The sequence below is a fragment of the Nomascus leucogenys genome, chromosome 4 (genome assembly GCF_006542625.1).
Source record: "Nomascus leucogenys isolate Asia chromosome 4, Asia_NLE_v1, whole genome shotgun sequence".
Taxonomy (NCBI): Eukaryota; Metazoa; Chordata; class Mammalia; order Primates; family Hylobatidae; genus Nomascus; species Nomascus leucogenys.
The window spans coordinates 24,398,749-24,411,703 of NC_044384.1; the positions used below are offsets into that span (position 1 = coordinate 24,398,749).

At 36.1% G+C, this 12,955-nt stretch overlaps 1 protein-coding gene across 38 annotated transcripts in view; it reads left to right on the forward strand.

Annotated features, from left to right (window-relative positions):
• TCF4 (transcription factor 4) overlaps positions 1 to 12,955 on the forward strand; it is a 366,421-nt gene that overhangs the window by 303,604 nt on the left and 49,862 nt on the right. For 37 of the 38 annotated variants that reach the window (XM_030810368.1, XM_030810386.1, XM_030810379.1 and 34 more), the window contains 2 exons: positions 6,614 to 6,719; positions 10,522 to 10,655. In XM_030810368.1, coding sequence (XP_030666228.1) covers positions 6,614 to 6,719; positions 10,522 to 10,655 — 240 coding nt within the window. Of the gene's footprint in view, positions 1 to 4,876; positions 4,883 to 6,613; positions 6,720 to 10,521; positions 10,656 to 12,955 lie in introns of all 38 variants that reach the window. The other variant, XM_030810395.1, reaches the window with a different exon arrangement.

The following is a 12,955-nucleotide window of genomic DNA, read 5'->3' on the forward strand; positions in this document are numbered from 1 at the left end:
TACTAAAAACAAAGAAAGAATATAGAATAGAGCGAGCCAATTATACTGATAATTACAATTATTAGTATTGTAAAAACTACAGCAAAAAAAGCTAAAAATATATTCAGCTTTTATTGTCCGTAAAAAGTGATCACACCATGTCTAACTGTAATTCCTTTGTCAAAAACACTAGAGGCCAAGGACTAAATTGCAGATTCAGAGTTTCTTCCTTTTACTTCCTGCATATCCAGAAACCTGGGGTCATAGATACTCTTCCATGGTGTGTTGTTTGGCACAACTTGCAAGTATTTTGGCAGATGGTTAGAAAAAAAGACTTTAAGAAATATGCAATAGTACGCAGGACTCTAAATATAATAAATAAAGCTAAGATCTCAGTATCCTGCCATTCATTACAATCAACATTTATTGCACAGCAGTTATATATATGCCAGGTAGCAGGGATACCTAGAACTTGCCTCTCCCACTAGCACTCCAGAAGAGTTCCTGCTTTCCCAGCCTAAAGGAACAGCAAGTCTTACATGAACTAGGCTACTGTGATAGCTGTCCTGATGGCGAGTGGCAAACATGGCCCAGTGCCTTCCTCATGGATGAACATGACTCTACACTGGGACTCCCCGGTAGACTTTTTTGTGATGATGAGAAAGTCCTTTGTTGGTGATATTCAGTATGGTAACCAGTGACTGTATGTGCTGTTGAGAACTTGAAGTATGGCTACTGTTACTGAGGGACAGAACATTTAATTTTATTTAACTTTGGTTGAGTTTAATTCAGATAACTACATATTACTAATGGCTACTAATGATTGGACAGCAGCTTTCTAGACCCATTTGTAAAAATAATTATAAACAATGAGTACCTCTTATGAGATAGAATTAATAATCCCATTTATTGAGTGCCCATGACGGATTAAGAATTATGCTTGACATATATTATCCCTAATCCTCACAAGAATGGTTCATTTGACAAATAAGAAAACCGAGGTTCTCAGAGATAAATTGCTTTGTTATGTCCTTGCAAGGAATTGTGAGAGCTGGAATTTGAACCTAATTGGTCAGACTCCAGAGGCAGGTGATTTCTAGTATCCTGCCAAATCTGTATATGTACTGTCCTGATGCTGTGTCTTCTGAGTACATCTTCTCCTTGCTTTATGGATTAGTTAGCAATGTCTTCTTCTTGGTCATATAGGACAATTACAGGGTCCATCTTACCTCTTCTGAATATGGATGTATCACTGCACTGGAACTATTCATTTTTCTTACTGAGACCTATGTCCTTCAAAAAATATTAAGAGTTGAGGGTCCAACCCAGCTTCTTGAGTAGTAAACTAATCACCTACAAGTATATTTCCCCAGTAGATGCTGAGAGAAGCATCAAAGTACATGGGTAGTTCTGTGGACATCAGTGGCACTCAGTAAACTCTTGGCATTTGAGTGTTTAACTGTCACAGTTGAGGATATTTGTGAACTCTCCCAAGGCCTGAGTCACTGAATGAGCCCAGCCAATACTTGGGCATCTGTGGCTCAATTCTGCTTTGCTGTTTTCTGCTTTCCATGGAACATACAGTAACTCTCTTGAAGGGTCTGAAAGCCTCAATTACAACATTTCAGTGATTCTGAACTGATTTTTCTTTGGGAAGTATATATGCAGATGGTACTTGCAGAATCACCAAGGGGTAGTAATGTGGAGGAGTGGTAAAGGTCTACTGGACAATCAGGTGGCTACCACCCAACCACACATGGTGATGTGATATGAAGCCACTTTTCTTTATTCTCTCAGATTTAAGGTTTCCCCTTCAGGAAGCAGGTTACTTAACAAATACTTGATTTCACCATAACATGCATTATGACATTTTCTTTTTTCTTTTCTTTTCTTTTTTTTTTGAGACGGAATCTCGCCCTGTCGCCCAGGCTGGAGTGCAATGGCACGATCTCGGCTCACTGCAACCTCTGTCTCCCAGGTTCAAGCGATTCTCCTGCCTCAGCCTCCCGAGTAGCTGGGATTACAGGTGCATGCCACCACACCTGGCTAATTTTTTGTATCTTTAGTGGAGATGGGGTTTCACCATGTTGGCCAGGCTGGTCTTGAACTCCTGACCTCGTGATCTGCCCACCTCAACCTCCCAAAGTGCTGGGATTACACACATGAGCCACCATTCCTGGCCGACATTTTATTTTCTTAAAAGGTCATTATCAGACACCACAAGACTATTTCTATAAACTATGACCCAAGTATAGCCTCATGTTAATAGCTTAAAATAGGTTTTCTTTACCTTTTTTGCCCTTTAAAAGCAAGGAATTATTTTTTAATGGAAAGAACATAGACTTTGATGATCAGTTCACATCCTTGCTTTACCCCTTGAAAAATGTGTAACCTGGAAAGACAGCTTAACATTCTTGAGTCACATTTGTCCAAATAATACAGACAATGGCAGCAAGACTTCAGCACTAATGTCTGATGTTTTTTGTATGATTAATCTGTGCCAGGTTCCATTCTAGTTTCTTTACACACATTATACCATCTAATTCTCACAAGAACTTTCCATAGCAGGCATTGCCATTTCCACTTTACAGGCAGGAATCTGAAGACCAGAGTTAAAAGTAACTGGTCCAAGATTGCCCAGTTAATAAATGGTGGAATTTACAATCAGAGCCAAGCTGGTTTGGGCCAATACACTTGACCTTCTTATGATACGTCAGCCTTGTGAAATAGGAAAGATACTATTAATAATATCCACCTTGTGTGATCATTATAAAGGTTAGATATAATGTATGTGGAACTCCTGCCACCAAAGTTGTTCCACAAGAGGCCCTAAACAAATGAGTAATCATTATTACTTTAAAATGTCCATAAGTGAAACTGATATGCCAAGATCAGCAAAAATGAGAGCTTCATAAGGAAAAGAGTAGGAGGCATACCTTTGTTTCATCTTGTTTGTTGGTTTCTGTGCTTGCTTGTTGTTCTTTTCTGTTAGGCACAGGTTTTATTTAGAATAAATTAAATTGCTTTTTCTTTGATGAGTGCAGAAAGAATAGCTGGAAACATTGAATGGAACAGCTAATGTACTATAGTAATACTTCTCGGATTACCAAAAAAAAAATTAAATCTGTAAAATGAAAACTTTTTTTTTTTACTTTTGTCAGTTCAAGGTTCAGTGTTATCTAGGGAGTTTTGTTAAACTCAGGATTTCTATATGTATGATTGTCTGCTAAATTCAGGATTAGAAGAGATAATGGCGCTAACTTTGCGTATTAAATATACTGTGTTACTAGTTTTCCATGAAGTTTTTACTCAACAGATAGTTTACTAAAAGAGCTGTGACCTATGAGTTACACCAAGTCTTTCCATTTCCAATTTGGCAACAAAAGTTTCACACTTCTTTAGTTACTCTTGTGGGAGGAATCAGAATGCCAACAGTCACCTTGATCTAAGCGTATTGGAGAAAAATTCAAGGATAGATAATTGTTTCTCATTAGATTTTCCTCATATTTCATCATTGAGGTCATTCCAGTACATGGTACTAGAATTTGGGATTTTTATTTCATTTTAGATTGGACTGATTTTCTGGTGTTAGTCATTAAAAATAATTCCAACTCTTTGAAGAGATCTAGGATGTTTGTTATTATTCTATTGATTAAATGAAGCTATTTTATTTAACAATTGTGTTGTTAAACTTTCTATATACTTAGAATAATAATACTAAAAACTGAATGGGTATGAGCTTTTCTTATTGAATTTAATGTCAATATTAAATACCTTATTGAAACCCATACTTTGAAAGCTTGATTGAGAAATTGGCAAAAGAGTTGACTGAAGTAAAAATAATGAAGCAGTTCACTGGTCATCCAGGTTATGAAAGATTAAACCATTAGAGATAAACTGAACTGTGAACATTATGATCGTGGTGTTTTCATAAATACCATCTATGTCTCTGCCACCATTCTAAAAAAAAGTACCCTATCAAATGGTGAAAAATAAGAGTAATGTTTCTGTGAGCATTTCATTATTGAGTTTTCTTATTTGAAATGTGGGAGGTTGAACTAAAATTTGTTGGTTCCCTTCTTTAAAAAAGTATAGTTATATGTGATATTTATTTATTTATATAAACAAAAATATAGAGATCTTACCTTGAAAATAACTTTTGAGGTAAGAATGATGAAGTATCTAAATGGAAGATGAATAACATTGTACCTGATTTGTAAATTATGATATAAAGAAAATGTATAAAATATGTAGAAATTGTCTGTATAAAAAACTATAAACAGTGGTCCGTTGCCTATTAACAAAGAGTTTCATCTTATCTAAAAAGTCTTCAATTGTCTAAAACAGCAGAAAAATAGAAGTTACATAGTATAATATATCCTAAAAACATTTCAATCCCATAGATACTCTTCTCCATGCAGCCAATATTTATGAATTTGGAGTAAGTGACCTACTCTTAGATATTTGAGCTTGATTATAGTTCATAGTCAAAGTAGCCTCCTTGTAAATAACCAAAATTAACCAAAGATTTTTCCTTATCTTCCAAAAGTGATGCCAAGTAATTCTATCCAAATTGGGAAAAAAAAAAAAGGATAAACCTTATTAGGTATCATCAAATGGTGTTGACATAATGATATATATGTTTAAGGATAATGTAATAGAATATGTAATTAAAATTAAAGTATATATGAAAAGAATTGATTTTAATTGTTTTAAAACATAAGATGATTTAATAATATGGGTCGGAGATTCTTTTTAGTTTTATAATAAATATATTGATTTCTGAAATTTGGGGATATTCCATAGTATACTTAGCTTATGTTAATACTGAGGCCAGATTGCTGTCAGGCTAATAGCATGTAGATATATTATAGTTACACTACAATCATTCTGTCAGTTTTCAGTTTCCCTTTTTCCTGTGATGTTTCTTTCATCTTGTTAGATTATTCTCAAGACCTTCTCTAAATACCTTTAGTAGTAATTCACAAACTCTTTGTTAGTTAATAGTTCTCAAGAAAATTCTGAGATGTGGTTGACAGAACTTAGATTGTTGGTTTGTTTTTGGATTCCTAGCCAAAGTTTTATTCTTTGTTTCTTAAAAATACTCAAAAAAGTTTTTTTTTCCTTTTTGTAAGCCCTCTGGAAATAGAAGCAAATCACTGTTTATACATTTAAAATGTGATGAAAATCACAAAGTAAAGTCCAGTGAAATATAGGACTTATATCCATTAGTGCCTTAAGAAAAATCCCTGTTTTCTGAAGTGCAAGTGGGCTTTTCTGGTTTGTTTTTGTTTTGTTAAAGCTCCAGGACCTCCCAATTTTCAAGGGCACTTTGGGGCATGTGTAGCATTTATTTGATGTTTGGATGTAGATGCATATTTTCCCACATCTGTCTCTGTGGACCTATCCTTTGTGAAATCTTAAACCTTGTATTAATGCTTAGTTTATGATTCATGGTGTTCTGAGAGCAATTATATAATTTTTCTCGGGGTGTTTATTCGATGTGCACTGTAAAAAAAAATGAGAGTTATTTTTTGGTAACCCTGCACTTGCCTTTTTATTGGAGAATTTCTTTTCCTTTTACTGTGACCTGTGAATATCACTGTAGGCTCACTGCCAATTCTGTGAGCCGCTGCGTGTTTCAAAATGGAGGCAGGAAGGTATCCATTTTCATCAAGAGGATGACAGTGTTTCAGTCTTTCTGACCATCTGGAGAGAGGAACTTTGAGAGCAAAAGAAAATGGGGATTAAAAAAATTATATTTAGCAGAAAAGGCAAGGGGGAAAACCAATTAAACTATACCTTATGAATTTGTGCTTTTCTACTATGCTGTCCTGTTTAAAGAAAACATAAACAAGAAAATACACAGGCTATTTTTATAAAGAATTGGTTTCCCAAGTCTCATGAGTATTAGTAAATGAATGTAAGTAAATTAGGTTTTTGGCACACTTTTTAAGTTTATTGTACACACAAATACAATAAGCATGAAAAAGGAGGGCTCCCTCCTCCCGCTTCCCATGCACACGCTGATTGTTGGTGGTCTTATGTAGATCCAGGCTTTTAATGGCCTTTTTCATGCATCTCTGCAAAAAGCTGACACTATGGGAATTTAATATTCTAAGATATATTTATCACTTTCTGTGGTTTGGATAGTTCATTTGTGTTCTCTCTGTCTCCCCACTCCCTACCTCCTCTCTGTAAAAGTGAAAATTTTAATTGAAAGGTAGAGTTTTTACTCTACCATTTGAAAGAGGTTTGATGCAAGTCTTTCTGTTTTTATCTTTTTCACATGCTCATGGGCCATCTGTGTTTAGAAGAAAAAGAAAGAAGTGCTTAGACTCACAGGATTACCCTATGGGCATTATACAGTGTATTTACAACTAGACATGGTTTACATCGACTGGAATATAACACACCTGGTTGTTTTCTATTCGCACAAATACACCGAGCTTTTGTTTCGTTTTGTTTTGTTTGTTTTAGTGTGTTCAGAAAGGGCACTGTTTCTAGGGTTTGTTCAGATTTAAACTGGAAAGGGTAGAAATGTAGCACCTCTGCCTACTTCTTATGTAAGAATGGAGCTTGAGCTGCTGTGGTCAATGCAAAAAGCAAAACTCAGTTGGTTCTTTCTCCTCAGGTCTATGCTCCATCAGCAAGCACTGCCGACTACAATAGGGACTCGCCAGGCTATCCTTCCTCCAAACCAGCAACCAGCACTTTCCCTAGCTCCTTCTTCATGCAAGGTAAGATGCTGCTGCTTCTGAGGGAAAGGCCACTGGATAGCATTTTCCTGGGTCACTTAATGTCACAGATGGGGCAGAAGAAATGGAATAGTAGGCAAGTGTAGAATTTTTGAAGTCATGCTCTTCTTAGGAATTGAATTCCTTAAAAATTGATGTATTAATTAAAACTGTACTAAGCCTTTCTTTACAATTAAACCCCTTTAAGCAGTAATGGGTTAAGATTAGATTGATCTGCTTCACTTAGAGCCGATGCTCCTGATGGTCTTCCACGCATGACCAACCATTTCAGCATCTTCACCATCCCCAAGACGATGTAGCTATTTGTTTAGAAGTGGTTCAGCTCCATGTATGTTTTGAGCATCCTGGATTTAGCCAACTGGGAACAAGTTGGCCTAATGTATAACCTTATGTAAAATTTTCATCCACTTACTAATTTGTAGGTAAGAGCAAGGGTCCAAGACGAAGTAACCTACCACAGACTGGAGTATTACATGGTGAAAGCTCTGTCCCAACATAGTAACTGGTTTAGGATAAAAGACCCAACTTTTGGGGGAGAAGACAAATATAGAAAATTATGGAATTGTCCAGTATGTTTAAATACATGGATGTGTGCCCCCACCCTGAGCTTGTAGTCTTGCTACTGACAGTGTATACCTTTCTGCTGCTCAAAAAAGACCAAGATGTGGCCGAGTGCAGTGGCTCACGCCTATAATCCCAACACTTTGGGAGGACAAGGCGGGCAGATCACAAGGTCAGGAGATCGAGACCATCCTGGCCAATATGGTGAAACCCCGTCTCTACTAAAAATACAAAAAATTAGCCAGGCGTGGTGGCAGGCACCTGTAGTCCCAGCTACTCAGGAGGCTGAGGCAGGAGAATGGCGTGAACCCGGGAGGCAGAGCTTGCAGTAAGCCAAGATTGCACCACTGCACTCCAGCCTGGGTGACAGAGTGAGACTCCGTCTCAAAATAAGTAAATAAATAAATGAATAAATAAATAAATAATTTTTTTTTAAAAGACCAAGATGTTTGAAATGACAGCAGCTACTTCAAGAATGAACCCACTTGGAGGATGCTCCTAAGGGCTCCATCCTGATATGTGTGTGGCACTTATTTTCTAATGTAATTATCTTGTTATCAAGTTAATGCCTGAATTTAGATGTGGAATTCACCAAGAACCCCTTTGTGCAAAATGTTAACTCTTTTTGCCCAGGTGTGAAAACCTTATTTGTATAAACCTTGTCTATGGGCCATGAGGTTTCTTTCTTTATGCATCTCTAGGAAGGGCCATGTCACAGGAAGGGGAGCACATTTGGGGCAAAGAGTACCAGGGAAGCAGCCTGATTATAGTGGACACACTCAAAATCATTCTCATTAAAAGATACTAATCTTCCTTCCCTTCAGTGTGTTAGCTCTTTTAGTTTGTTAGTTCACATGTGAAATTCCATGGAAATCTATAAAATTGGATGGAATGGCTCTGTTAGGAATAGAGAGAATTTGTTCCATCCATAATAGAGCTCATGTGTCAAAAGTCTTTTAACTTTGTGACCCGTCCTAGGTGTAACTCTCAAAGGGACACGGCAGGCTATGTCACCTGGGTGCGTTTTGTGCCATGACAAAAAGCTAATCACCTTCAGTTATAAACAGTAGCTACCTCAGCATTAGTCCCCTGTTTTGTGAGCAGTGGGAGATACTGTCCTACAGGTGCTTACAGAGATTGGCAACTCAAGGATCCATCACTCAAAACAGATTTCGATTGAAAACATTGACGGAAGGATATATTTTTTCTATCTGCCCAGCAAAGTGGCTTTCTGGAAGGGTGCACATTGCAGAGGAGGCCAGGTAGATTATATCAGTAGGCTCCTTCCCCTAGCAGACCACACAAAATATGGGGAACAAATTGGTTTCTCTGCGTATGCATACCCGAAAAGCAAAAAAAAATAAAAAAATAAAAATAAAAAATTGAGTCGACACTTATGATGAGCACAATTAATTTGCACACATCTAATTCTATTCTTTCAAAACAACATTATGCCAAGATCATGGGATGTGATAAATATTAATTTACTGTGAAAAGCATAATTTATGTAAAATATGTATTTTTATAAGTCTGCATCAAGCAGAGTACTCTGTGTTAACAGTCCTAGATGCATTGCCACCCAGTGTATCACATTGTCGGGAGACTCTTGTTCAGTGATATATGTTTTCAATTTATTTGTCATATGTGCCATCTATTTAAAATGTTAGTGATCTTGAACTTCATATTTGAATTTAAGGTGACATTTAAGCCTCTGTAATCTAAGGACTAAAGCTCAAGTACATGAATGATAACTTTTAAAAAATCATGTGTTTTCACATGATGGCCACAGAAACAGTTGCATCACGATCCTGTCCCACATCAGCTTCCCTTCAGTAGAGGGGTGCTTGGTGCCCTGAGAATTCAAGACTTGAAGGAATATGCAATTAAGGTGAAAGATATTCAGAAACTGTCTGGGGCATATTGTAAACTCACTACTGTGGCCTCTTATTTTTAACTTCAATTTCCATCTTCTAGTTAAAACTCTGAAGTTGTCAAAATCACAGACATGATTTTGCTTGCATGGTTCTTAAAGAGAGGAATCTGCAAACTATTCCCCCCAATCTGAAATGAGTCCAGTTCCAAAATTCTAACTTCTGGATTTAAGAACTCAATGAAAAAGAGCTTCACGAAATACAGTGTCAGATTTAACTTTTCTATTGCCTAACTTTTTAATAGGCCTTTACTAAATAAAATGTTATGGTGAAAATAATCTTATTTTCAAGGAAGCAATATCTGCTATACATTTAACAGCCAGCTGATGGCCTGGCGTATACTACTCAATACTTTTTGTTAAACTATTGAAAAAAAGAAAAAATGAATGAATTTAGCAGTAATGTAGATCATCTTTTCCCTTAGGCTTGGGAAACCAAACCTAAACAATAGCAATCATTAATAATAACCTGTAGGCCAATAGGCGCAGAAAATGAAAAAATCTGTAGGGATGTTTTTAATAAGGGTGTTAACAAAAGGTTAACATCATATTGAAAGATACTTTATATAATTTTAAACCTCTATAATTCATAAATCATTTTATAAAATCCAGAGACTCTCAAAAATATCTGTAATATAATAGCCACGTAGGGCATGTTTGTACCCTTAGGATTGCTACTGAAGGTTTAAGATAGCTATATATCTATACACCAAAAAATAAAAATAAAATATCCTAAGAACTATATATTTGAGATTCATCTTCTCTACATGCCATAATATAATTATAATTCCAACTTTAATTCTATTTATTGTATATGTTAAAAATGAAATTAAACATTTTCAATCTGAGATTTTTTAAAATTAATACTTCTTTACATGCTTTTAAAATTTATCAACTTTGTAATTTCTCAAGTACTTTTCACCCCAAAGTTTAGGAACAATTTAACTTTTTAGGTGGTTTTCATAGAAAAAAGGGTTAGAAGACTTCTAAGAAATGTTTCCTTTAGCAGTAATTACCTTCCTGACTTGACATAATTCATGGTAGAAATATACTCTATTGTTCTTTTACAGTTGAATTTTTACCAAGAACACTTTAACTTTTTTAAGTGTTTATATTTGTTTGACAATATAGAGCCACTTGGGAAGAAATGATGACTGTCTTCTGATGTAATCAGCTAACCAATACAAAGATGAATAACACAACAGGCGTCATTTTCAAGTATATGAAAAAACCCTATTCTATAAGGCAAGGCTGAATGCCTCAGAAAGTCATGGTTCTCTTTGTCCTTTACAGATGGCCATCACAGCAGTGACCCTTGGAGCTCCTCCAGTGGGATGAATCAGCCTGGCTATGCAGGAATGTTGGGCAACTCTTCTCATATTCCACAGTCCAGCAGCTACTGTAGCCTGCATCCACATGAACGTTTGGTAAGGCCGACATACACGGTAATGGGAATATCACAGCTAGCTGATTAAACCTCATCCTATGTCTTTCCATGCATTGTACACAAGGACTCTGCATATAAGTGCAAAAATGGCACACACCCATTATTCTTAAGTTGTATTCTTTCTGTGATCAAAGACATAACAGGTTCAAATCACCTTTGTAAATCCTTCCGGATTCTCTCTGGCGTTGTTCTTTTGTTTATTGTGTTTTGCTCTGTGCCTTCTTTATCACAATGTCAGCTTCCTTGGGTACATAAATAGATACTTAAGTTGTAGAATCTTAACACGGTGGTTCCTTTTTTTTTTTTTCTGCTATCTGTAGTTTCAAAAGATGTACTGCAGAGGGCAGAGTGATGGTCAGTAGGTTATATGCATCACCCAGGAGGAGCATATTGCATTTCCCCTTGACTGGCTTATGTCAGCTTTTGCCTGTTGTGATGTATCCAAAAGAAGGAGTTTATATTTTCTGTAGACTTCCATCAGTAAGAGAAACCATGAGGTTTCTACATAGATCAGATTCCCATTTTTTAGTATTTTAACTTTAATTCCCATCCTAGTCTGCCACTCATACTGTGTTTTGCGTCACTCCAGGTGAAAACTGGTGGGCTCTAGAATGTTAGGTCTTTCATTACTAAACATTTCCACTCTGTCCATCACCTACATTCATCTATCATAGTATGTCTCTTTATCCTGGAGGAAACAACTCAACTGACTTTCTTCTAGCCTTAAATATCACAACAGCCCAGAATCCACTGTTGAACTTAAGTCTGTCATTAAAGGGAGGAAAGAGCCTAGATCTTGAGTGAGATTTGGGATGCAGATAAGATGAAATTTGAATCCCTTGTGCAAGAGCATAGCTTAAACAATATGTGAACCTCAAATCCTACAAATGCGAAAGCATATGGGAAATCCAGTGATCCCAGGTGATATGTACATCACTACTCTTCATCTTGCATTTGCCCCTTTTTCTTCTTCTGATATCTACACTTAGGTTTCTTTCTCTGTTCTGATAAAGGAAGTCATTCTGGATTCATGTGGTCTTTGCTCTCATTTGCTCAACCAGTACAGGTAAGAAACAGGATCTGATATCCTACTCCAATAATCAAAAAAATTCCAGAAGTTAAGATTTCTGATATCCTTGAAAATCCGTATGTAGTTGGTCCTAGTGGTGGAGATGCTAACTAGTCAATTAGCCTATACATTCCTGAGAGGCAGACAGTGGAAATGGAATTGGCCTTTTTGTATCATCTCCTAAGATTGAATGTGTAAATCACAAACTATCTCACATTTCAGCACATTTCCAGTAAATAGCAGATGACTTATTTTCAAATTTTCTCTTCACCCACTCCTATTTGGAGATATTAGAGTGAAAGCTTAGAGAAATATCAACTATATCAACTAATATTATGCTAGAATTCGTTTTGGCTAAAATTTTCATTTCTCCACCGTCATTTTCCACTTCTCTGGGAATGCATGGTCAAAACTGTATGTGTCCTATGAGCAAGGAAAGTTTTGATTACAAATAAAAGTTTTAGGCACTATACCAGCATGTTGGAATTTCAGTTCTTTTAAGAGTTGCCCATTTGACATTAATTCTTCTTCCCTTCTGTGTTTCTTTCTTTCTTCTCCTATCATGCTCAAGAGTTTTGAGTTAGGTGATTTGATTTTATCCTAGTCCAGTTCACTGCATGGGAAGTAACTTTAAAATGTGCTTCCATGCACAAAAAGTATAATTTCAAAATGGAAACCAACTGTATCCCTTTTAGAAAAAGTTTTACAGAACCAAAACAATATTATCAACTAGAGAGAAAAGATCATTTTGAAGTAGTAACCCAGTAGGCTATATCAGAAGCCATATTTGCAATGCCATTTACCTATCACGAAACACAGGATTTTCATTTTTCATCTGAACAGTTAACAGATTTCAGAGAGTAGAGTTTTTGTTTTAAAGGAGGCATGAATAAGCTATCTTGTAATATATACTAATGAATTTTCCCACTGTTAGTGAAACTATTGAATTATTATATCTAGTTATCGTTGTACTTTCAGTATTTAACCATCTGAAAATCTTTTACTGAAGTGACTTAGAAGAATCTGGCACTGACAATACTTTGAATATACAGTAGCAGTTGGTGTCCTTTCAGTTGAAAATAATGGTAGTTCTTTATAATTTTATTCTTAGCATCTGACTAGCCCCATACTGAACAAAGGGATAGTTTAAGAAAAAGCTAAGCGCTGTTCCTGGATTATTTGGGGTATAATTTGTCCAAGTTGATATTATC